The sequence below is a fragment of the Cottoperca gobio genome, chromosome 3 (assembly GCF_900634415.1).
Source record: "Cottoperca gobio chromosome 3, fCotGob3.1, whole genome shotgun sequence".
Lineage (NCBI taxonomy): Eukaryota > Metazoa > Chordata > Actinopteri > Perciformes > Bovichtidae > Cottoperca > Cottoperca gobio.
Genome location: NC_041357.1, coordinates 4,876,469 through 4,902,855, shown reverse-complemented (window position 1 = coordinate 4,902,855; position 26,387 = coordinate 4,876,469). Strand labels below are relative to the sequence as shown.

The window sequence follows — 26,387 nt, the reverse complement described above, 5'->3', positions numbered from 1 at the left end:
CAATTTCAAACTGCACACTGTGCTGCCTTCAAGTTGTTTTTTTGTCCAACCAACATTTCAAAAATTAAAGGTATTTAATTTAAAATGATACTAAAGCATAGGAAAGCAACACATCCTCTCATACAGAGAAGTTAAGAACAACACAATGTTTGCCATTTTTGCTTAAAAAGTCACATTTTAAACAAAAAAAACAATTTATTGATTATCATAATTGTTCTCAATGTTCTGTCAATTATCTAATAAAGTAATATTTCCATAAAAACATGTAAGTGGGCAGACTAAAATCAAGATGGCAGCTTTCTATATGAAAGTAAACCAATTAAAGAGAATAATAGAAAGTAAATAGATGAACATACTGTATGTGTATTAATAAATAGATGTAATTTTCTAAATAAGTCTTTGAGGTGATTTAAGAAGTAAGAGCGCATTAAAGACACAAAACTTAAACAGATAGTTTCCCTTTGTTTATTTGGGCAATAGCAACTTGTATCAAAGAGTACAAAATTATATCTAATGTTAGAAAATATCTTTGCATAATCTAAATGGCATGACATATTCAAAATAGTCTTAAACACTAGCATCACATCTTTTAACAAAGCATTGGACAACAATAGGGGGAAATTCTTCAGAGTTCATGATTAAAATTGTGAGGAACATCACTGAAGAGCACATATCCCTCATATAACCAAATGTGAAAGTAAAGTTAAACTGTGAGAGGGGTTAGTGAGAGCCGGAAGTGCTGCTACAAGCTCTTTGTTCTGTGCTATGTACAATATCACTATAAAAAACATATCATTAATTACAAAACTGGAATCCTTCTATGTGGAGTGGCAGTTCTTCATTTTGCTTTAATCACATGATTAGTCTGGAAAAAATAATTTCAGAAAACTCCTGAGCTAGGGTGGTCTTTCCATATCAACAATAGACAGCATATGCTGTAGTAAAAGTATAAAGTATGTACAATATAAATTCCCTCATATAAACTGCCAGCAAAAGTATCTGAAGAGGAGAAAACGCCTCTGGAATCCACAAAGAGTAAACTATTAAAACGGTTGTGTAATTTGGTATTATTAACACTTTTTAGTACTTTGTTTTGCATGTTTTCAATGTATGACAGTATTCCTTTGCTGTTATATTATATATTTTCTAATTAACTTTCAAGTAATCCTTCTTGAAAATATCTGATATTTCATATACAACAAAAAATACACAGTAGAACATTCAGCTGCAGAGAAAGTTAAAACTAGAAATAATTGCACTTAGTTACGGTAATTATGAGTGAGCGGTTGCATGTGCTGCATCAAAATTTCTGTCGTTCTGCCCAAGTCCATCAATCAATCGTTCGCTAAACCCCCTTATCCAATGTTGCTACACCTGTCAGGCTTTCCATTCTCGCGCAGCACATCTGCAGTGCACAATGATAAGGCTGTCAAATCTAACACCCAAAATGCCAATGTATAACGGCTGATTCTTTAGAGGGCAGGAACCAGTGGGAGAAAAGCAGAATCAGCTTCTCATTTCTGGCTGACAACTGTTGATTTTGCCCACTAAATGACAAGTGTTGCAGGCTTTATCAGCTCGCTAAACAGGCTCCACAAATTGACAGGTGTCTCCGTTTCAACAGCATGAATCGCTTTTAAGATTACAAGGGAAAAAGCTTTTAGGGTGTATTTGCCAAGTGTGCTGGAGCGTAAACTTTCCCAAAACAGCGCCGCTAACGTTAGTCTAAACTGCGACAGCATCCCGGTTCGGCCTCCACACAGTGGGGAAACGTATATAGTGGATGTGCCTGCTGTGAATGGAGATTCTGAAGTGGATACTTATGATATGCTACTTGAAAGACCTTGGAAGAAACGCTCAGTTTCTTCTGTACCTACACTTGCTATTTTGAGTGCATAAGTGCATTCACACTGACGAGTATGGCAAACTGCAGTGCACTGTGAGTACAGGGATGGTGTACTCGTTACGGTAAAAAGTCGGTCGTGTCCAGATGGTAACCCTCAAATTGTGAAATTGTTACAGGATGGTTAAGGTTAGGATAGAGAGTCGGGCAGAACGTTTATAAATAATTCAGTATGTACAGGGTGTACCGTGCACTAACGGGAGTATCCTAATTGAGACGCAGCAATGCTAATGACAGCAGCTTACTTTAGAGCAGACAAATGCACTGTTTAATATATTCCTTACACTTACAGGCAAAAAAAAGACATGGTCCTACAAAGTCTTTGTATACCAAATATAGCTTTTAGCACAGCCTCATGCAAATCGTACCGTTATGTGGAGGAAACAAAGCTTAACAGGCTTTCTGTGCCTATTGATGGTTGCTAAGCTATGATTGGACAATGACTGTTCAGGAGAGGGGTTCAGCGAATGTTCAATTCCAAGTCAATCTGCTTTGGCTGACATTTACCAGCTATTCCTGTTTCTTGAGTCCTTTGCGAGTTTCAGTTTATGGACCTCCCTCAGGACATCGTCGGCTTTCTTCAGCTTCTCCATGGCCTTGGTCAGCAGATCCTCTGGCATGCCCTCCCCGTCACCTCCCCCCTGCGACTGGGACACTCTGCTCAGGAGCTCCCCCGTCTTTTCCATCTCCAGCGCCACTTCAGTTTCAAGTTTCATGAAATCATTACTCGGAGCCCTGTCGCCTCCGGCCACAGCTCTGGTATGCTGTTCACAGACTGAAGAGTCAGACAGCAGATCTCCAATTGAGACGGACTTGGCCTTGGTTGAGGGAGTGAGAGGAGAAGTGGCCACTAAGCGCCGATAAGGAAAGGCCTTCGGTCTGACCTGAGGCTTGGGTGGCAACTTTTTCACCATTAAACTGACCGGGACCTGAATCTTATCCTCGCTGGCGTCCAACACATCCAGACCAGCATGGCTTCCTCTCAACGCAACCGTGGAAGCCGCCAGCGTTTCTTCACTCCCAGAGCCTTCGCTGTCATCGTCTGAGTGCTGACCGCTGTCTACAGATTTCTCCTCCGTCTTCTTTTTCTTCTCCCCGGGCAAGTGACAGAGCAGTGGACTCAGGCTGAGGCTGTCAGCGAGCGGGTCATTCAAAGAGACAACTACTGAGGGGACTTCATTCTTGGGTAGTGCCTCTTCTGCTAGAGGAGAACTGGCTGAGGTCTCGGAGGCTTGCAGTAATGTAGTAGGGTCCGGTCCCTCATTAGTCTGCGTTATAGTTGTGTTGTCGTCTGTGTGTTGCGTGTCGGGCTGAGCAGCTTTCTCAGGCTTTTTCTTGGGGGTTGGAGGAGGGCTGGGGCTCTTTCTGACCGGCTCTGTGGGTATTTGTGGCTCATTGTCTGATGCTTCGTTTATGCCACTACTTATAACCTCCCCTGATTCTTCTTCATAAACCTGTCCTTCTGCGCTGGGATTCTCAGGTTTAGGTAGAGCTTCTTTAGAAATCGACTGGTCTGCCTCATCTGTTTCCACAGCTGTTCCTGTCGCCTCCTTCTTATTGCCTTCTTCATTCTCCTTGTTCTCATCCGTCATGTCTTGAACTTCTTGATCTGGCTCCACAGCAGGATGGGAGGGTTTCTTCTCTTTGGATGGAGGGGTAGGAGGGTGGGAGTTTGGCCTGGACTGTGAGGCCTCTGCAAGGTTGCTTATGGAGCTGCTGGAGCTGGGTTTATTGGTAGGGGTTGGTGGTGGACCTGACTTTTTCTTGCAATCAGGATTTTCGTCAGACATCTTCTCAGCTTTGGCCTCCTCTGTAGCTTCTTCAACAGGTGAAGCACAGGGCTTGGCTTCTTTAGATGGAGGCATAGGTGGCAGCAGGACCTTAAAAACATTAAAGGGGACATATTAAGCTCATGTTCAGGTTCAAACTTGGTTTTTGTGTTTCTACTTAAACATGTTTACATGCTTTAATGTTCAAAAAGCACATTATGTTTCTCATACTGTCTGCCTGAATTAGATTCCTGTATTCGCACTCTGTCTGAAACAGAGGTTTTACATTTGTAAAACTCTGACGTCACCACAATGTAAAGTCTCTGGTCCGAATGGGACGCAACACTAATGTGCATATTCAGTTGGTCACATGACTAGGAAGTAAACACAGAAGCTAGAAAACCTTTTTGCCGTATGCACCAGGCGAGCGATTGTCATTGGATTGATCTAGTTTTTATAATACATTTATGCTCTGCAATGTGATTGCGGAATGACTGTAACGGCTCTGTAGTGGAACTTTCTACCTATAGCACAGATGTGACATCACACGAGTGACGGCTCGTTTAAAGGCACAGTTTCTGAATACAGTCTGAGTGTAGATTTAGCATGTTCATACTTTCAGAGCATGTAGCACCTAGACCTGCTTTATATTTGAATCGAAAATACATACAATCTCACTTTTTACAATATGGGACCTTTAACTCCTATTTTACAGACCATATAATCCAAACAGAAAGACATACACATATATTTCTGCACTGTATGATAAGGGTTATTTAGCATTATACAGACCTTTTTCTCTGGGCCATCATCCTTGTCAGGCTCATCCTCAGGTGTTGAACTGGGTTTAGCCTCTTTGGTCGGGGGCATGGGAGGTTTGATGACCTTTTTCTGGGGACTGACCTCTGGCTCAGTCTGAGCGTCCTCCTCAGCACTTTCCTCTGAATGTTTCTCCGCAGCTCCACTGGCGTTGGACCTAGGAGTTGGGGCTATGATTGCCTCTTTGGGGGTTTCAGTCCCATCAACACTGTGATGGGTCCCATTAGGCATTAAGGCATTCTCCAGATCAAGATCCAAACGCAGGATACCATCAGACGACACAATAGCTACCTGGAGGGAAAAAAACAAGACGTTTAATTAAACCAAAAGCCAACATACCATATATTCTAAAACAAAAAGCTGTTCGATCAAATTCGGCATAGATATTTCATAATGAAAGTGGATGCGTTGACTTTCATTGACAGTAGATTAACAGCGATCAAAAACCAGCCAAGTAGAAGCGATTTGAATTATGAATATGAAATGAAAATACTTAATGTGACCTATAGAAATCTTCAACAGGAATGATTTAGTTTAGTTTGGCAGACGCTCTTATCCAGAGTGACTCGCAGACATTCACACATACTGTGTGTTTTTGAACCAATAAGAAACCCATGCAAGCACGAGAAGAACAAGAGACTCACAGAGTTCAGATTCAAGTCTGGACTTACTTTCTGTAGCGACAGAGCTAACCACACAGTGTCTTGTTACACACACACACATGAATGGATTCACACATTCACACACACACAAACCTCTTTCATGTGTATCCTGGTCGGTGGCCGTCGATTACGGTTCCCTTTGGGCCTTGTTCGAGTAACATGCTCTAAATTAATGCTTTCATCAACCGTCACCTGTGAAAACATTCACTTTATTCATTCACTTTTCCACTGAACCCTTGAGAGTTTTTAGCAGCTAAACATGTATAAAAACTCAGTGAGGTGTCGTTGACTGGAATTAAGGGGAGACACTGCAGGTAAATAGGGTCAAAAAACTAATAGATATGAAGATGAAACTTCCCCAGTTGATTACTTACATTAGGACAATTTATTTTGTATTAAAACATTTCACAAATGTTACGTTTGGATATGCAAATGAGGCACTGTAATAACTGTGATTATTTGCACACATTTCCAGAACAAAATGGACATTGGATAAAGGTTGTTAAACATTGTTGTTTCTTTTTGTTAACATGTTAGAGTCAAAGGTTTTACTGAGGGAAGTTTAGATATCTCTTTGTATCACTTCATAAGTCAGAACATACTGTCAACAGCCTTAAAATAAATCTATTTCCGCCATGTTTTTCTGAACACCATATTATATAAATCAGGCTCTGAATGATATATGAACAAAGCCCTCTGTACAAACCTTCAGGATATAGAGAGGAAGGAAACTATAAAGTTTGCTTTATGTCAGTGATACTGAAGTGGAGAATTCTGCCTCCGAGGATGAGAAAAAAACTAATTTAGGGAAAATGGCCTTGTATTGTATTGCATTGTAAAATTCCATAAGTTTTTCAAAAGACTACAGGTGAATAGGTAAAAAAAGATGAACTTATATATACTGCCATGCGACTTCCCCAGTTGATTACTTACATTTTTTGTATTACACCCTTTCTGAAATGTTATGTTTACATATGCAATTGAGGCATTATGTAATGAAGAAATCTACAGACGGAGTTAGTAAAATAAACACAGAAATGTGTATTTTGGATGTTTTCTTTCCACTAGTTTGAAAGAACACGTGTTATTGAAGCAAAATAGTCTAGACTCTCAACATTGACCAGTGCATGAAAAAACAAAGTGTTTTGCTGTAGTGTGTCGCTTTAAGAGATGTTTACCTCATCAAAGATTTTGTTCTTTGCTCGATTGATGCCATCAAGCAGAGCTTTAATCCAAGCCTCCTTCTCCTCTGCAGTCTGAGCTTGGAACTTCACATCATGGACCTGTCAGTCACACAAAGCAGGGAAATGACTCGTAACAGCTGTGAATACAGAATGGTCATTTCAAAATATGCTGATGATCAAAGGTAAAACAAATGTGTAAGTGTTAGGGAGCATTTACTATGCAGTCTTTTCCTTTTTACAAACGTTTTAGAAGAACTAAATCTCTCCCTCGCACTACCTCTACCTCTTCAAATGTAACGTTTCTGAGCATCTAAACCAGTGGTCCCCAAACTAAGGCCCGCGGGCCGGATACGGCCCACCTCCACATTTGGCCCGGCCCCCTGAACAATACCAGAGACGCATTATGATTGTTTTTTCAGTCTGGCCTCGAGAATCCTAGACTAGCCCCTGTCAAATAGAACGGAATAATGGCGAAAAGGTTAGGTAAAAGAAAAATTGATTCAGAATGCAGGGTATTTAACCTGCAGTGGTCAAACGATTCTTTTTTTGTTCAATGCAAAGAAAAGGCTGTTTGTCTCATCTGTCAAGAGGCGGTGGCGGTATTCAAAGAATGGAAATGGCACCTCGCATTTTTAACAGACGTGACAGAACCTAGTCGAACCTCTGATTGAAGAGGAACAATGCGGATTCCGTCCTGGTCGTGGAACAACAGACCAACTCTTTACTCTTGCAAGGATCCTGGAGGGGGCCTGGGAGTACGCCCATCCGGTCTACATGTGTTTTGTGGATCTGGAGAAGGCGTATGACCGGGTCCCCCGGGTGATACTGTGGGAGGTGCTGCGGGAGTATGGGGTGAGGGGGTCACTTTTGAGGGCCATCCAATCCCTGTACGCCCAAAGCGAGAGTTGTGTCCTGATACTCGGCAGTAAGTCGGACTCGTTTCCCGTGAATGTTGGCCTCCGCCAGGGCTGCGCTTTATCACCAATCCTGTTCGTGATGTTCATGGATAGGATATCGAGGCGTAGTCGTGGAGGAGAGGGGTTGCAGTTCGGTGACCTGAGGATCTCATCGATGCTCTTTGCAGATGATGTGGTCCTTATGGCATCATCGGTCTGTGACCTTCAACAGTCACTGGATCGGTTCGCAGCCGAGTGTGCAGCGGTTGGGATGAGGATCAGCACCTCCAAATCTGAGGCCATGGCTCTTAGCAGGAAACCGGTGGATTGCCTACTCCGGGTAGGGAATGAGCCATTACCCCAAGTGAAGGAGTTCAAGTACCTCGGGGTCTTGTTCGCGAGTGAGGGGACAATGGAGCGAGAGATTGGCCGGAGAATCGGCGCAGCGGGGGCGGTATTACAGTCACTTTACCGCACCGTTGTGACGAAAAGAGAGCTGAGCCAGAAGGCAAAGCTCTCAATATACCGGTCGATCTTCGTTCCTACCCTCACCTATGGTCATGAAGGCTGGGTCATGACCGAAAGAACGAGATCACGGGTACAAGCGGCCGAAATGGGTTTTCTCAGACGGGTGGCTGGCGTCTCCCTTAGAGATAGGGTGAGAAGCTCAGCCATCCGTGAGAGACTCGGAGTAGAGCCGCTGCTCCTTTACGTTGAAAGGAGCCAGTTGAGGTGGTTCGGGCATCTAGTAAGGATGCCACCTGGGCGCCTCCCTAGGGAGGTGTTCCAGGCACGTCCAGCTGGGAGGAGACCCCGGGGAAGACCCAGGACTCGGTGGAGAGATTATATCTCCTCACTGGCCTGGGAACGCCTCAGGATCCCCCAGTCGGAGCTGGAGGATGTGGCCCGGAGAAGGGAAGATTGGGGTTCCTTACTGGAGCTGCTGCCCCCGCGACCCGATCCCGGATAAGCGGTAGACGATGGATGGATGGATGGATGGTGACAGAAATGCTGAACAGCCTTAACTTGCAGCTACAAAGCCAGGGGGAACTCATTTGCGACATGTATTCTCACATAAAAGCATTTGAGGTGAAACTTGCGCTGCTTTTGGAACAAGTGAAACTTTATTTTTTCTGTGAAGAACCCAGAGAGGGTTATTTGGTTATTATTTATTTCACAAATAGTATTATTTATTTCCTGACTTTCTTTTCTGTGAAGATCCCAGAAAGGGTTAATAATATTTGGTTATGTGTGGCTTTCTGGAAAACAATAAATGTTTACGTTTAGGCACCCCTGCGATCGTCACACTTTTTCTGTTACAAACTGACCCCGGCCCCCATCAGAGAAGGGAAAAGTTATGTGGCCCTCACAGGAAAAAGTTTGGGGACCCCTGATCTAAACTATACATCTAGGATAACACAACCTCATGAAACTTGATCAGAGACTGAGGACATTCAGGGGATGTATGGCTTTCCTGGAAGAGGTTAACTGTGGAAAAGCAGCCACAGGTGATTGGCTGTGAGACATGCTGCCGCAGCAGCAGCTGCCGCTGCCGCTGCCGCTGCTGCTGCTGCCGCTGCTGCTGCCGCTGCTGCTGCCGCTGCCACTGCTGTTGCTGCTGCTTCCTGCTGCTGCTGCCTTGAGAAAATCTTTTTGGCATTGTTGAGCCGTGCAGAGCCAGAGCTGAGGGTTACCCCGGAGAAACCAAGAGGCAGCCAAGTAGCTGTTCACATCCTGGTCAGACCCGCTAACTTCATTCACACTGAACACCCATAATAGAATACCAACAAATTCAGGAACTGTAAGTTTAACAAATGGGGGATTTAAAACATGTTTAATGATGGTATTTCAACTCGCAAAAAACAAACCGTTGTAAAAACATTTCCCTTTTCTACTTCCCTTTACTCAGAAAATGACAGTGACACAAAAACACTTGGTTTAGTCTCAGCTTTCATAAGGCTGCCAAGAAAAACTGGGACCAACACATAGAGAAGGTAGAAAGAGTAGCTCCATAGCACTACAGGGCAAAACACATGTCATGCTTATGGTCACCTGGCTAATGTTACTCCAACAGTATGGAAATATGTATGTCATATCAAACCTTAATACAAAGGTATTAAGGTTTATTACCCACCATAAATCTTAATCTGAACCAAGACCTTGATATTTGAGTATGTCATCATCTGAGCAAATGGAAACAGTACTGCAACACTGTGTAAAGGTTAGACAGGCTCGTGGCTTGTAACTAGAGGGCCTACAGCCTAATTAAAACTGTGCTGAAGATGTATCACAAACTGCAAAGACAGGCTTTCTTATGTCCACATGCATAGACTTATAATCACCTTGGAAAAGCCTACTTCATTGACTGTTTACTCCTTCTAACCGGCCGGTAGAGGCCGCAAGTGAACAACAAATGCTTTAGTAGCATGAGGTATTTCGGGTGATCGGCGAGGCTAGAAACAAGCTGTTGCCGGCCACATTTTGGCCTTTGTCATGGCTCTAAAACTGACAGCCTATGAAACGTTTGTTCTCATTTAGAATGAATTCCAAATCCGATGTGTTATGATCCACTAAAGTCAGGCACAATACAAGATGAATAAACCCCCACCTTGGAGGGACAATTGAGTGAGATTCAACTCTTCTTTTTTTGAGAGGGGAGAGCGAGACACACCTGGAGGACATCTGCTGAGTTTGTGTAAGTCCAATACTCACTCTCTTTTAGCTTTGTTTTGGTCTCCACCAACTCCTGAGAGAAATATCTTTAGCTGCTAAATGCTGGGTTTATCTGAAGTCAGGTGATGAGTCTCTTTGGGTTTGTAACTATGAGCCTCTCTTTTCCCATCGCACATTCTAATTGTGTTAACTGTTAATATAACATTATGTGGAGCTTTAAAGTGGAAAAGCAGCAAATATGTTTACGACTTTTACTAGAAGTGCTTTTACTTACTGTCAGGAATCATTGTTTAATACCAAGTGTTCAAAGGTCTCTTCACAACACGCTTGTGACTAAACTTTATGATGAACATCCTGTGTTCAAAAGTGTTGCAGGGTTCATATGCATTATTTTCAATTTAAGTTTTAGTTCAAGCTAAAACAAGATTTCAAAGTAAGTGGCTCTTTAACCAAACCCTGGTGTGATTTCAAAAAATGACGACAGGGTATGACAAACACAGCAGAGTCCGTGTTTTGGTTCTGTTTATTGCTCCGCCTTTGTGGTTAGTGCATGTTGCCCGATGCTAGCTATTTATTTAACTTGATGTTTCCTCTTCACTTTCGCTGCCTTCACACCATATGTTAGTGAATGCCACTGAAGCTTCTCTACAGTGTTACAAGGTGTAAGAGATGACTAGAGTTTTAGTTTGAAACATTATCAACAGAATGTGAAGAAGTGACAGTTTGATGTCTGTGTTGTGTTCGGTGTTGGGAGTTACAACGTACCGCCTCACTTTCAATCACCTGCTGTGCTCACGCTCATCCTCCATTTCTTTTTAAACATTTCTTTTAAAACCTGAAAGTTGGAGCTATTGTATGTGAGCAATCACACACCAACTATAAAACACTGCCTTATTTGATCTCTTACCATGGCATATATACAAAGTTCTACTTTCACCAAAGCATCTGTCAGCTCACCTTATTCCCAGGCTTGGATGATCGGATCAGTATCAGTCTGTGCTTCTTGTTGAAGGGGCTCTTTAACTCACGACATGCATGATAGTTTTCCAGGTCAAGCCTCTCCACGCAGTTCTGCAGGTCCTGCAACACAAATGTACAGGTCAAACGTGTCATTCCATTGTTTTAGCTTTTCATTACAACAAGCCTCAAGTCTGTGACTGTCCAGTAATGTGGTGCAAATCAGTGAGAGTGCTGCACGAGTAGGGAGACATAATATATGAGCGTACCTGATTTTCATACACCACGATCTCTGTCTTCTCCACGTGGACGTAGCGCTCCTTATAGCTGGCCAACAGTCTGGCAGGGGCCTTCTTCACCCAGCCAGCCTTACCCAGGAACTTTGGCTCTTTACTCTGGGCTGGGTCCTCTTTTGCACCCTGCAATGACAGAGGAAGGAAATCACACTCAAAACACAGCAGTGCACTAGCAGACCGTCCTTGTCAGTTTGTCATTGTTACTAATTAGTATTAACAGTATACCTGTACAGAAAAGGACTAAAGTTACCCAGTTTGTTTATCCAGCAGCATGGGTCTTACATTGAAAACAATGTGTGTTTTACGCCACCTGTGTGTTGCACTTCATGCTGACAGCAGTGACTGGTGGGTGAGTGAATATGTGTGTGACACAGTACTCTTAATTACTTATTAGTAAGACATCTTATAATGTGTAATGACTTCTTTCTGTTTTGACACTGGTTTCCATAAGTGTTCAATAAGTGTTTTCCATAAAGCTAAATCTTTTTATGTTTAACATGCAAATACTATCTGCTCTTATGGTGTATGAAGTGTGACAAATAATTTCCTAAATTCTAAGTAGATTTATAAAACACCCCCAGTTCTATAACGTCTAAGAAGATGGTTGTCAAGGTTGGGCAGCGAGTGAGAAATAAACAATGTGGTGTCATTTCAAAACTAGTTTGGTGTTAACTTGGCCTGAGGCCCCTAAAGAGCGGCCGCTCTCACTTCTTATCAGATGTTTTCATTTCTGCCCTCTTTTCTGAAAACCCGCACTTCCTCTGACACATCTCACATCTGACTATGACACCTTTGACAGCATTTACTTTGTGCTTTGCTCCACATATTTAGCTTCCTACATGTTTTGTCACATCTATATTTGTCCACAGATGGGTCGTGAGTGATAGCATGTCAACGTGTTTACAAAATGCCAAAAAAGGACAACTTGAAAAAGAACATGACAGCAGTAGCTACTAGGCAACACAAATCATAATGATGAATAATGAAACTGTAAACAAAAAATAAGGGAAGTGAAACACTTAACATTCATTATGAAAAAAGTACTGCTGTTGTGTACCAGTACATGCAACATACCTAAAAAACAATGGCAGTGTGTAATGTGAATTCAGGAAAACACCAAGAACACAATAAAGAAAAACAGCAGTAACAAAATGTTTTAAGAAAAACAAAACATCCATACAAACTATTCATACTCTTACTACATTACCCACTTGTACACTGTCCTCCGTACACTCACTGTGTTCTAATCACTGATTTGACTTTAGCCAAAATACGGTATGAATACAAAGCTTATATTTGAATCTGGTGCAATTAGCTGTTTACGTTGTGAGCGACACATTTGAAGCTAACTATGCTAGCAACAGCATGGGAATGGTGGCTAGGATTATAACTTTTATAACTCTTGGTGTGTTTCCACAGATCTGTTTTGAATTATGTTTGAATTGGAATTATCCGTACTGGGGCGACATTGTAACTTTAATCTATCGTAAGCACCAAGTCCTCCAACCCATAAGACCAAATAGGTTGCTTGTTGCTACCCTCTACGACCCACAGGAGAGTTTCCTCACGGTTACAGTGTTAACGTAAAAATGTGGATCGTGTTGTGAAACGGGCGATTTACTAAAGAAAACTACTTGGTTAGGTTTAGGAAAGGTTTAGGAAAGGATCATGCTGTGGGTTAAAATAAGTTTGTTTGACCCACCCCTACGCAAACTGGTCGCTTTTTACGTCACCTGACTTCTTCTTTGGCTTCCGCCAACTTCTACTTGTGCTCATCAGTATCAGTAAACAATCAGATTGTTGCTCAAATATGGCTGAATGTGAGGCTTACACTTACACTGGCATGGACGGGTGTTTATTTTACCAACCAACTTAAGCTAATGTAATGTAGCACCTGTCTGAGGACATTTTGATCAATTTCCCAGTGAAACTTGGTCGTCATTGTAATCTATTGTAACTGCTGTGAATCCAAGCGAAGTACACTGTGGCTGCCAACCTCCGTGAAATATACAGTAGACTTGTGTTTGCTTATATATAGACGTGTGGAAACTCTGTGTGAACCCAGATATTCATTTGTCATGGGGACTAGAACAGCGACTAAAGTGCAGGTGTCTGCAAAATTCACAGCCTTTGTTTCTGTTGGACGAACTTCCACAGGATATCTTTCTTTTTTCTTTTTTGGGATTAGGTGGGAGGTCATCAAACTGTTTTTCCACTTTCACTCTAACTGCAAGTGTGTCTCAACTCGGTAAACAGCAGTGCAGCTGCAAAGCAAGGAACGCCAAGCAGGGAGGAAAGAGGTGCCAGACAGAGAGCGAGAAGGGTAGAAAATAAAAAGCTACTTTGTAAAAATGTTTTTTTAAAGAACGATGGTGCAATGTCACTTTATATTATGTTCAGCACATTAAGACAAAGCAGCCTCACTGTGCAGTACAGAAAACCATGGCATGCCTCTGACATGGATGAACATGGAAAGAATTGATAGGGTTTGGTGGAACGCTTCACTTGCACTAATCAAACCCATGCGACAGGGCAGCAGTGAGAGGTTTCCATTACTCAGCGCTCAGCTGACCACTACAGCTCTGCACTGCAACATCAGATCATATTTTTGACTAACACAGGAAGTGGGCTCTGCTTTGAAACATAGACCTAACCAAAGTTTTTGTCCAAAACTGCCCTCACATGTTTGCACAATCTATTGGCTGTCGTATCTGCGGCGTTGTGGTGAACACTGAAACTTCAACTGTCATCCAACAGATTAAAATAATACGCAGAGACAAGTGGTAACGTAGTTATAAATGCTAAAGCTAAGGTATCTCATGCTGGGTCGTGCAATACTGAGAGAAAACAGGGCGCAGGGTTTTGTGGAGGAGGCACACCTTAGCAGACATGTGTTTCTGATGAAGTTTTAGGTCAGGGAGCATCTGGCATTCATTAACTGACCTGCCCAGCTTGAGCTCACCACAAGCTTCACTGGAGCTCACACTTTACCCCCAATAACCCTTTACTCCTCACAGCTGAGAGAAGACAGTGGGGCAGGACAAATGCATTGTTTTGCTGGTATGATTAACCTGTTGTTATGAGCATTAAATGAAACACAAGTTACTGGCCAATTATTTCTGCTTAAAACAAAGCTACACAAATAAGCTACAATGAAGAAGAAAAAAACTTTTTAATCTCGAATTTCTAACTTAGAAATGGTCAAATCATAGATGCGTGACTGCATTGTGAGGATATGTTGTACTTCCTGTTTTGTGCTGCTGATGCAAATGTTGTCGCAGCCAAATGTGTTGTGATAAATGATAGGAGTGTACGACAAATAACTGCAGGGTTGATAAAAGTGTCCACACTCTGCTATCACCAGCAGATACAGGCTTACTCACTGCGCAGTGTTGCAGTCAGTCACTGTACACCATGTGTGCATTCTAACATGCTTAATATTACTCTCCTGCTTGAGCTGAGACAATAAGGCTTCTGTTCTACGTATCACACCACAGACCACAGGTGGGTCCAAAAGCTCTGATGTGTATGTGTATGTTATTTTACTGACACCCCAATGCTTCCTGTCACTTGTGGTGGAGACTGGATAAACTTGTATCTTTTGAAAGTAATAATCTCGAAGATTTTAATTTAAATAAATGTCTGTTAATCCATCGCTGAATCAGGTAGGCTAACACAAAGGTGATGGACCCTCTGGCCCACCAATGAAAGCCCTTGCATTTGGAGCAGATGCGCTGATATCGGTCCAATACGGACTCTGAAATAGCTGGATCGGGTATCAGCGACAAGCTATATTTGCTGTTATATTTTAAAAGATAGGAAAGCATTGTTGAAGTCAAGTCGGATGTTGCTTTACACATAACAGAATGATCCCAGTCACTTCCACACAGTGAGGCATACAGCTTATTTATTAAACACGTGTATCGGATTGATACAAGGTATTGGGCGATACCCAAATCCCAGGTTTTGGTATCAGGACTGAAAGAGTCGTGTCAGTACACACCTCATTTACAATATTACAAACTGGGTGTCTGTGGCTGGCGACATTCCCAGAAAAGATCACAAGCGTTACACTGTTTGTATCCCTGCGAAGTGAGATCGAAAAACACACGTCACCGCTTATTTCCATAGGTGCTGCTGAAGAGAATGAACCGGAGACCTTTGAGATTTTAACTTGAACTAAATCCAAGATGGTGCTGAAAAGACTACAATCCTTGGACTCATGTTGATGTTGATTCATGCTTCTGGCAAAATCACCAAACTTCTCACTATTTCTCTGCTGAGCTCCACTACGATTTATCCTATTGTTGATTTAAAGGAGGAATATGTCATATATTTACTGTTTTAAATCACAAAATTACCATAATAAGTCATCAGAGATTAAGGAAACAAAGTATGCTCTCCTTTGAAATTTCCATTCCGGTGCAGATTCTGTTTTTGTTGTGGCCCGTGTGATTCTACAACCCCGTGTTGGCAGATATAGAGAGCGAGAGAGCCACAGAGGCAAGAAAACCAACTGGATCAACAGAGATAATGTTGGACCTGACTTCAAAAGCCCGGGCATCTTTCTAAAAAAGCTCCACGACCAGAGACGGGGTAAAAGGATTTCAGGATAGATGCCAATATTGTCCTGAACAGGTAAGCATTGAGCTTCAGCTAAGGTGAGCTAACCTGAACTAATTCATCACGGCTGCTAGTAGGCATGTGCATTTTAAGTAATTATAAGCTTTGAGTAAACATATTCAATTATTATAGAGTACTTGAGACACACAACTAGTGAAGAGATCCTGACTAGTGCTGTCTAACGCCGTCATGCTAACACACGCTAACTGCTATCACACCGGGGTCTCAGCCGGGGGCCACGGCTGTTTAGTACCTCGGTGACAACCAGCATAACAAAGATATACGACCGAAACAACAAGTTTGACTCTAAATTGACTCAATTTATGAATGCGATTACTGTAACGTTACTCATGCCCATCCTCTACTTGTGTTGCTCAACAGCGCAATCTTTCATTTACGCTCTTCAAATCAAATCAAATCAAATTTATTTGTATAGCCCAATATCACAAATTATACATTTGTCTCAGTGTGCTTTACAGACTGTACAGGTTACAACATCCTCTGTCCTTAGACCCTCTGTCCTTAGACCCTCGCATCGCACAAGGAAAAACTTCCTAAAAGAAACCCCATAATTAAAGGGGGAAAAATGGAAGAAACCTCAGGGAGAGCAACTGAGGAGGGATCCCTCTCCCAGGACGGACAGACCTGCAATAGATGTCGTGTGTACAGGATAAACAACATAGTACAAATACAACATTTGACAGAAATTATGTTGTGTTGGAAAAAAAAAAGAAATAGAAAGTTTGGATGAATCCAGGAAAATGTCAATATGCACATAATTTGAAGCTCAGGGATTAGATGCTTTTTACTGAAATTCACTGTGGAGCCGTGGTTATGTACACAGGCTTGTAGTGTCTGCACTGATGTTTCATGCTCATCCAGCTGTGGAAATGCTCCAACTGTCAGTCACCGGATATTGTCTATGTAGAAAAGAGTCTGAAACTGATACTTCCTGAACCCTGAAGTAAGAGTTGTGGTATGGAATATGTTGTTGGGCAGCGAGTGTCACAAATGTTTTTGTGCAGTTTTGCATGAAATAAGTCCTCCCACTTTGCAACGTAGGACGCGGAGACAGGGTGAACATATTATGAAGAAGAAAGAGTGAGAGATATGGAGAAGCATCAAAGAAGCAAACAACAGAACTTCTATTTAATCCTAAATTAACCCCTTTTGCACTTCGTACAATTTAGCAAAATGCCTTCTAAAAGAACATTTTCCTCATCTTTCCATCTCATGAGGACTTTTTGTCACAAATACTCGAGAACACACACATGCATTCACTATTGATGACTCCTTCTTTCTCATAGAGGCACTGTCCCAGAGCTTGTCAGCGGTGCCCCAGTAAGATGATGCATCCACACACACACACACACACACACACACACACACACACACACACACACACACACACACACACACACACACACACATATCCATTGTGTAGCAGAGGCCTGGATAGCAGGATGATTATGAGAGAGGGTTAATTGTTTTCTTCCTGACACATAATGTGGCAGTCTGTTTCCTCCTTGCTGAATGGGTCAGGCAGACACGTCATATGATGCACTCTAGGTCAGTGCGATGGCGATAAAAAGGATGACTCATAGAGCTGAGACATGCAAGGACTGCAGTGGTTTTGGGGTTGAAAGATAAAGAAGATAAGGAAGAATGTGAAGTAGAGAGGAAGAGAATCTAAATATAAAGGAACAGATGAGAGCCTAACAGCTGCCAATGTGCAGCCAGCCAAGTAGTGAGTGTTCTTACTAACAATCCTTCCAGTCGTAAACAGTTTTTAGATATAAGAGTACAATATCCAAACCACAATATATATAAAAATAAACTATACACCACAGCTATTGAGCATATTCTTCAGGTTTAAAAAGGTTTTAGGACACATCTATGTCACAGCATTGCACTCTACTGACGTCATACTCTGTATACGAATATTGATACACTTCTTTCAACAAGCCCACACAGCGTCGGTTATGTACAGTTAGTAATTTAAAGGGATAGTTTGGATGTTTTGAAGAGTTGTTGTATGAGGTACATATACATAGTCAGTGTCATGCTCCCAGTTTGGATAAAGAGGCAGGAGTTACAGCAAGAAAGCTAAGCAGTGTACTGCTGTGGACGGGGGCAGCAGCAAAAAATCAATATCAGTTTACGTTTTGTTTAGAATATTTGTACCGCTTTACTTTGCCGTGAGACAGCTATACAGTCTATGTTTCAGATTGGGAAATGAAGCATTTAGCTATGCTCTCGCCAAAGCCACCAGAAAGTTATTATAACTGTACCTGTAATTTTACCTGCAGAACACGGGAGTTGCTGGTCTGCCGCTGCCTCGATCGGTTAGTTTGTTTGTGTTATTGTGCGAATTTGGTAAATCCAAACTAACCAATCGAGGCAGCGGCAAACCAGCAACCTCTGTGTTCTGCAGGTAAAATCACAGGTTTTTTTCAATAGAGTCGGGTGGCTTTAACGGGAGCAGATGCAGATAACAGCTTCAGTTTCCTGTCGGAAAGGGCGGCAAGATTGAAATTGAAATATATAGATATTTTTTAGGTGGCTAAAATATGTTTTGTTGCTCTCTTGTTACATTTCTTAGCTTCCCTGCGGTAACTCCTGTCTGCTTCTCCCAACTTTTTATTTATTTAAAAAATACAATATTGACCAAATGTCTTCGCAAAAAGCGCATCTTAATTTCAGTGCGACTTTAAGCACTACTTCGGCAAAATACATCGAGCCTCACAGACTTGAATTAGCAGCGTTGAATGATGACATACTCTGATTACATCTTCTACTGGATCACTTTCAGGCAGTTTACATCATATTGGGCCTCGCCCATTTATACTTTGGGAATCCCCAGTCACACTGGATGTCATATTCTGACATCACAAAATGACCATAAATGATTCTGGTTAAAGTTTAAAGTCTTATTGAAATATCACAAATATTGCCGTATAATGTAACCTTTTTCATAATGTCATTCCTCCATGTAGAAGAACTGTAACATTTTCAAACTAAGCTGTTTTGAATGAGTTAAATGTTTCACAGCCAAACAAAGACTACAGAGTGTTGCTGTGTTACACTATAACATTATACAAATGTTCACAGCTTATTTAAAATGTCATCAAGTGTTCATTTGCTCTGAGGGCTGAGAAGTGATGTTGATAGAAAAGAAAATGCAAAGCAGGACTTGAGTCCCACCACCATCTGATGCAGAAGCCTCTGCTCAGATTCCAATTCTGACACAATGCCATCCACAACACATACTGAACTGATAAATCCTAAATATGGTTTGAAAGATGCATCCCTTATAAGACATAAATCAGACCCCACCCCCGTGACAGTGACCTCATACGTCTGTTGTTCCCGTTTGAAGAGAATCTCTGGCAAATCACTTACAAATCTGGAAATATGACTAGTGCATTTCTTAATAGCTATACCTGGTAGAAACTATTTAAACATGCTCTATTCTCAGCTAAAGCTCTCCCTAATTTGACTTCAACATTTAATGTTGTCATAAAGTGGGTTGTATCTGTTTTGTGGTGTATAGCCTTCATAATCTGGACTGGAGTGTGATAAAAGGAAAGTAAATTAAAGAAAAAGAAAAGATGGATTTAATAATCAGATTTTGGATGGAGATGGGGAGACAGCTAACAGTTTTGAGCAAAGTTACAATCGAAAGGGCGGGGTACAGCATTGTTGAAAAAGTTCATTGGGTACAGTAGGTAACATAGTATGTCTCTACTTGACTTCCTTTTTCTAGCAAGTTTGCTTCCTCAAAATGCCAAATTTCCAATGAGGTAGTATGCAGTTTAAGGATCACAGGTATTAATTCTTCTAATCAAATGCCACAAATCAAACCGCAAAATATAGTTAGAAAAGGCAGCCTTGTGAGGAGAGATAACACTGTTCTTTTACCCTGTTGACAACGGCACGCCAAGCATCCTTCATAAATATGGCAAATCCCTTTTTACTTAGTTGTTATGAAAATAGGAAATGTTATTAAGCGTTTCTTAACACTTTTCTGACACATTCGCCCATCACAGTGGATTCGGCGAAGATACAATCCACCAGGTATATTTCATTTCTGAAATATCAATCTTTAGATATGTTATTCCCCAAACCCTCCCCTGCTGAAGTGAACCGTTACGTTAAAATGCAATTTACATATGAGCTAAATGGGGATCGTAATTATGCCGAATTTACCAAAGGACACATCTGACTCAGACAAGGTCTGAATTTCTGTTTTGAAGGTTATACGTTTATACACACACGTAGCGCTACAATAAAATGGAATATTTTTAAATGGAGTTCGCAGCTCTGTACAGTTGTCGCTAGAGTTTCTTATAGGCTCTGACCAACAAGCTGATGAACAGATTGACAGGTGGGCAGGTGCTTTGTGCCAAAAAAATGTTGACTTAAGTTGACGTCAGCAGGCAGTCTGGTATCGCTATAAAAACTAAAACTAACTTATTTCTCGAAGTACTTTCACATGTTTCCAGAAAATAGCGGTTCCAACTCACACTGCCACCTATTCTATGGGCCCTAACTTTGCTCTAATAAGTTGGTCGCGCCCTTGCAGAGTAACGTTATTTTGCCCCCGAGGTTTATAACATCATATAGTGAATGCCCGCTGAAATGTTCACTCTCTATACAATATCTCAAAACTACAAACCTACATTGCAATGACGGTGTACAATGCCACAGAAAGCGAAGCAGCAGACACGGTGGGACTGAAGTGACTACTCACATCTTCCATGATAAAGGACCAGAATCCGTTATGTGAGTCGACTAGCCTAAAATCACTCGACGTCGCCCTTATCCTCGCCAGGAACGGTTAACTTCTCCCCTGTTGATCGGCAGCTGACACATTTCCAACAACACCAGTAAATAAAGAAAATAAGGAACCCTGCAGTTTATGACTCTCGTGTCTTTTCCTCTTTTGCTTCAGAGAAAAAAAAGTTCGAAGAAAAAAGTTTGGTTTCCGGTTGAAGTCCCTTTTCACTCTTGAATCGAAATGTCTATCGAGGAGGAGCAACACGATCTGCAGCGTCTGTGCATCATCTGGGCCTCATTCAGCACCCGAGAGGGACTTTGTTGAGAGTGCAGTTTGGCCGATGTGCATTGCATCAAGCTGTTGCATTTCTCAGCGTGATGATGAAACACAAACAGCTACAAACAACTGCAGCTGCAGCATCCTCTGAGATTCATAGAAAGCAGTCCTCTCATCAGAAACTTACTCTGGAGAAAACATTTCTATCATTCACTAAACTTCAGATGGAGGTATTGTTCAGGGTGCTCATTTGACTTGATGATTGCATACAGTTGTTTAGCCTCCTGTTCGCCTTTGTCAGGACATATGTGTGATGAACATTACAGTGGCCTCTCATGTTACTACACTCAACACTTCCTGGTAGGTGTGGCTGTTCCTGGGCCTGTTGGTTAGAGACAAACCAAAACTTTTATTATGTTTGAACTAAAATACAGTAAAAGTGAAGGCCCTGATTATAAAAAGGCTACTTTATAAGTTATAACTGATGGCTTTATCAGTGGTTAATAACTCCTTTACTCATGCTTAATAAACCACTTGGGATAGAAGATAGAAGAGGATTAGAGCTACAGGTGACATTTTATTTAAATTTTCACATGGAGCACAAACTAAAAAAAAAACAGATTTCATTGTCATATGGTCCATTCAGTCGACGGGCTTTTTCACAACCTTGTGGCACTAAAATTATTCTTATTGATGGTTTATAACCTGTGTATAAAACCTTCTATATATACATGCCTTTATGGTTATAGTCTTTATATATTTTATTGTGTGAAGCACTACACATGTTTGTATGAAAATACTATTTAAAATAAAGAGTGACATATAATATACAGTAGGCCTATATATGATTGAGTCATGCCTCTTTTATACGTCACCGGTGCCAAAAAGACTTACAACACCGCCTTGAGATGAATTTTAGGAATTGAGACCTCGAGAGGGGCGAGAGAGAGAGAGGGGGGAGAGTTAAAGAGAGAGAGAGAGAGAGAGAGGGGGGGGAGTTAAAGAGAGAGAGCGAGAGAGAGAGAGAGAGAGAGAGAGAGAGAGAGAGGGGGGGGGGGGGAGTTAAAGAGAGAGAGGAGGGGGGGGGGGGGGGAGTTAAAGAGAGAGAGAGAGAGAGAGCGAGCGGAGGGGGTGTAGAGAGAGCTTATTAATATTAAGATAGAGAGAAAAATGTGAGAGAGCGTTACAGTACGATAGATGAGAAGAAGAGGAGAGAGATATAGAGAGAGAGAGGAGTGGAAGTTAAAGAGAGATAGAGGAGAGAGATCTCTCTCTCTCTCGTCTCTCTCCTCCCGCAGGGGGGGGCGGAGTTAACAGAGAGAGAGAGAGAGAGAGCGAGCGAGAGGGTGAGAGAGCGATTAAGAGTAGAGGAGAGAAATAAGGGTGAATTAGAGCGATAAAGGTAGCGAAGAGATAGGACGAGGCTCCTGCGTCCGCTCTCCGTTTCTCATTGTTGCTTTCCATCCTCTCTCGTACTCTCTCTCCTATCTCTACTCTACTCTTCGTATCCCCTCCTTTGTGTTCCTGTGTTTGTCTCATTGGTTTTTTCTTTTGTGGTTCTTTGCTCCTCTGCTTCGTGCGGTTTTTTTCCTCTCTCGTTCCTCTTCTCTCCTCTCTCTCGTCTCTCTTCCTCTCTCTTCTGCTCTCGCGCGCTCTCCCGCGCTCGCGCTCGTTTTTCCCCGCGCCCTCGCCGTCCGTTTCTTCTCCCCTTCTCGCCGTTCGCTCGCGCGGCGCTCCGATCCTGGCGTGCCGCGTCTGAGAGAGAGCGCGTCGAGAATAGCAAACGTACCGTTAGCGAGAGAGACTGAGGAGAGCGCGAGAGCGATGAGAGCGCGCGAAGAGAGCTTAAGTCCAAAATGTAAGAGAGAGAGATGAAATGTGAGAAACAAAAAAATGTGAATACATCGCCCTACAGTGTGAAAGTTGTGGCGCGGAACTGAAAAACATGGTGTGCGAAACTACCCGGACGATAAGGAGGTGCGGACAGGCACAGCACTGAATATGAAAGTGGGATATGACAGTTAGTAAATATGCTTTATGACATGGCGCTTGTTTAACGCTGTTGTGGAGATGATGTTCATGATGTTGATTTGTAAATAATGTCCGAAGCTGCTTTTGAGGAAGTTTCCGTTTTATCGTCCATTTACTGCAGAGAAGGAGAGTTCCAGCTCATCCAGCAGGCTGGTGAGTTAGTTCACATTTCGCTGCAAACACCAAGTTACAACAAACTGACCATGTCAACAAACAAACTGGAGCCATTGTACAGCCAGCTGTCCCAATATCTAGTTGAATCCAAGTTTCCAATTACTATGTGCAGTATGTGAACATTATCCAATACAAACAATAATGAGACAAATATAATTGTTTTATACTGAACAATGTCACATTTCCTCAGTAAAGCCTTTCCTATTTAGAAACACCTTTAATACTCAATGAGAGAGGACCGAAGACAGTTTCAGTTCACCCCATCTGATAATTGTGCTTCATTGTTCCCCCAGGTAGGCTACAGAAATGTGGGGGGGGGGGGGCCTGTCAATGGTAAAACTCAATGCTTTCTGATGCAGTGTCCGCAGAGTCAGCTACTTCTGCCCAGTGGTGGACAGTAACTAAGTACATTTACTCAAGAACTGTACTACAATTTTCAGCTACTAAAATATTGTACTTTTTACTTTACTCCATTTATTTGATAACTTAAGTTTCAAGATTCAAATGAATAATACAAATTATAATCAACAAATAACGAATCATGTATTATTATAGGTTAAAATAAACTTTATTGACCCCATGGAAAAAATACAGAAGCTACCCGGAAACATATAAAGTAAAAGAAATAGTCTTCAACTTTACCAGCTGCAACATTAAAGTAATGAACAAATTACTGTATCGTGCTGTAGCTGTGCTGCAACATCACTCTGTTTGCCTTCCAGCTCAGGATGGACTCATGGTGCAAATCAACAGCACTGTTGGAGGACAAAGAGGGTTGGACGTGAGTCTGTTGTTCCACCTGCACCCCCGCTACCCTTCCTGTCCCCCCGCCATCTCCGTCTCTTCCACTGGTCTTTCTAGGACTCAGTGTCACAACATCAGACAGAAGCTGCTGGATCAGGCTGCAGCTTTACCTCCAGAACCAATGGTGCATCAGCTCGTGGAGGGGCTGCAGGTAAACAAACGGTCTAATGAGCAACAACATTTTTACATTGAAGGAATGCTCCTCCAATAATCATTGGATCTGTGTTACAATCAGCAGTGTGTGCAGGTGACAGAGAAGGGCAGAGGTGCTGAGGAGGAGGTGAAAGAGAGAGAAGAAGAGGAGCAGTGGACGGCAGTGCTGTCATTGGACCACATCCGATCTCGAAATCGTTACATCAGTCTGCTGCGGCGCTGGAGCCAGCAGCTTCAGCTCAATGGGACGATATTACTGGGACGGAGTATACTGGTTATTCTGCAGGGAGCCAGACCCAACATCAAGGTACCCACGTGTTCAACACGCCATCACACAAAGTCTTACAGACAGAACATGCAGGGCACAAACTGTGTGTATGTATGATGACTTTAAAGATTGATTAAATATGCACGATAGACAAAAACATAATTTTTTCATTCACAGGTCAATTTTGAGAGTTTTGTCTTCTTTTGGACGATTGCAAAGAAAACATCTCAAAACCACATTTAGTTGTTTATTTTACTAACTTTGTCTGTCAATTTATCCTAAATGTACCAACAGTTAGCACTAGATAATGGGTTATTTGCATATTTGAACGTACACTTTCAGAAAGCTTTTCAGACGGCTTTGTTCATATATCATTCAAAGCCTGATTTATACATTGTATTTCTAAAAACATGGCAAAAAGTTTTTTGTTTTTAAAGTAATTACCACTGTGGACGTTTCATAGTGGTGTCTGCTAGTTACATTTGAACCCTGTTCCCCTGAAGTGTCTCCCCTTGTAGAAACCAGCATTGAAATGAACAGCACGCTCTGCTCTTAAAATCAGATGCTTTGTTGACTTTGCATCCACCCCAGCCTCCTCCCTCTCACTCTATAATAACGGCACCTGACCTCCTCTTCTGCTCTAGAAAGGAGAACTGAAGTCCTACGGCCACCTGAAGGCAGCAGCTGTCACTTGAGTTTAAACACATGTTGTTTTGGGCTCTTGCTGAAATGTCTCCATCAGGTTTGCAGCGTACTGCGACCTTTAGCCTCTGCTCTGTATTTTATATCAGACGACTTGGCGACATGTGAATGAATGTTGTATGTTTTCTTTGTAAAGGTTTTCCTTCAGAGTGTTTTCTGACTGTCATCATGTGTCTGCAGGAGTTTTGTCGCCTTTTAAAGACGGTGAAGGTGGATGTGGATTCTTCAGGCAAGAAATGCAAAGAGAGGATGATGAAGGTTCTCATTGAAAGCCCTTCGTCTCCCTCTTGTGGACATGGGTATGGATCCCTGACATCTGACTGATGTGGAGTCAAAGGAATAAGGGCAGGACTTCAGTGTTGGATCCCAGCAGTAATCCTCGTCTCTCTTCTCTCTGTGTTCCTCTGCAGGCTCCAGGGTTTTGTTGAGAAGAGCTACGAGTCGTTAGCAGAGCTGAGCGCAGCCTTCCAGGAAATCAACATGACGGAGCTTTACCAGCAGATACTGCCATCATTAAGTGACTGACGGCACACAGGTTACCACGGTGACCACGCTGAAGATTCAGACCATGCAGGCAGCAGCTACGGCCTGACTGGAGAAACAGGCGCACAAGAGTAAAGCCTCGTCCCAATGCTCAACTCCAACACAACACAACACTAAAACTGACTGATGGTCGTAACGCAGGGAAACAAACAAGGGTTCATTATTGCTGACGTGATATTTTGACGCTTCATTAAATGTCAAGTGTCTGCAGGTGACTTTCTTTTTGTTCCTGGAAGAAAGCAGCTGAAGCTCTCCTCTGTATCTACAGCAGTCTGTGTGGAGAGAAACCCTTCATATGTTCACTGCAGCTATTATAGTCTTAACATAGCTCAGGCTTCCTAGTGTGGACAAGTATGCTATTTGATTTTTACTCAGATCTTTTACTTAAGTATTAAAGTATTAATATCAGAGTGTAAAAATGCTCTATTACAGGTAAAGGTCCTGCACTCCAAACTTACTGAAGTAAAAAAGTGCTAAAGTATTAGTATCAAAATATACTTAAATGACCAAAAGTAAAAGTACTCATCATGCAGAGCCGACCGTTTCAGAATAATATATTTTTATATTATTGGATTATAACTATCTATATATATCTATACTATATTAATGTGTTCATCACTTTAATGTTGCAGCAGGTAAAGGTACTTTATGTACTGCTGGGTAGCTTAATCTGTGACATCATCATTTATTAGTTGATTTATGTTTTATATTGATCATCTAAATCTGCAAAGTAACTAGTAACAAAAGTACTTCAAAATTGCACTTCAGTACAGTACTTGAGTACATGTACTTAGTTACCTTCCAACACTGACTGCATGATTTCCAGGTCTGGATAAGTGTAAAAAAGAAAAGAGTCTGGAAACATCTTTGTGTT

At 42.0% G+C, this 26,387-nt stretch overlaps 2 protein-coding genes across 9 annotated transcripts; one reads left to right on the top strand and one right to left on the bottom strand.

The window, feature by feature from the left end:
• Window positions 1-442: 442 nt before the first annotated feature.
• plekho2 (pleckstrin homology domain containing, family O member 2) lies at window positions 443-20,886 on the bottom strand. Its single transcript, XM_029426962.1, has 7 exons — window positions 20,536-20,886; window positions 11,133-11,282; window positions 10,864-10,986; window positions 6,332-6,436; window positions 5,247-5,345; window positions 4,465-4,782; window positions 443-3,783 (listed from the first exon to the last, which is right to left on the bottom strand). Exons 1-7 carry the CDS (start codon window positions 20,542-20,544, stop codon window positions 2,407-2,409), a joined length of 2,181 nt encoding a protein of 726 aa, XP_029282822.1. The 5' UTR covers window positions 20,545-20,886; the 3' UTR covers window positions 443-2,406.
• A 1,882-nt stretch (window positions 20,887-22,768) lies between these two features.
• Window positions 22,769-25,723, top strand: LOC115028969 (RWD domain-containing protein 3-like). Of its 8 annotated transcripts, none has more exons than XM_029462996.1 (7): window positions 22,769-22,858; window positions 22,991-23,022; window positions 23,253-23,336; window positions 23,766-23,998; window positions 24,083-24,307; window positions 25,151-25,269; window positions 25,381-25,723. In XM_029462996.1, exons 4-7 carry the CDS (start codon window positions 23,780-23,782, stop codon window positions 25,493-25,495), a joined length of 678 nt encoding a protein of 225 aa, XP_029318856.1. In that variant the 5' UTR covers window positions 22,769-22,858; window positions 22,991-23,022; window positions 23,253-23,336; window positions 23,766-23,779; the 3' UTR covers window positions 25,496-25,723. The 8 variants fall into 8 exon arrangements, with proteins under 8 accessions (XP_029318856.1, XP_029318838.1, XP_029318820.1 ...); XM_029462978.1 differs by having other exon boundaries at window positions 23,234-23,336; XM_029462960.1 differs by lacking the exon at window positions 23,253-23,336 and having other exon boundaries at window positions 22,770-22,858.
• The last annotated feature ends 664 nt before the right edge of the window (window positions 25,724-26,387 follow it).

Coding starts and splice junctions, on each gene's coding strand:
- plekho2 (XM_029426962.1), bottom strand. Junction 5,346..6,331: donor AGAACAAAATCTTTGATGAG/GTAAACATCTCT, acceptor ATGTTTTCACAG/GTGACGGTTGATGAAAGCAT. Junction 3,784..4,464: donor ATGATGGCCCAGAGAAAAAG/GTCTGTATAATG, acceptor AATGTTTTTAAG/GTCCTGCTGCCACCTATGCC.
- LOC115028969 (XM_029462935.1), top strand. CDS start 22,938: ATGTCCGAAGCTGCTTTTGAGGAAGTTTCCGTTTTATCGTCCATTTAC. Junction 24,308..25,150: donor GAGCCAGACCCAACATCAAG/GTACCCACGTGT, acceptor ATGTGTCTGCAG/GAGTTTTGTCGCCTTTTAAA. Junction 25,270..25,380: donor TCTCCCTCTTGTGGACATGG/GTATGGATCCCT, acceptor GTTCCTCTGCAG/GCTCCAGGGTTTTGTTGAGA.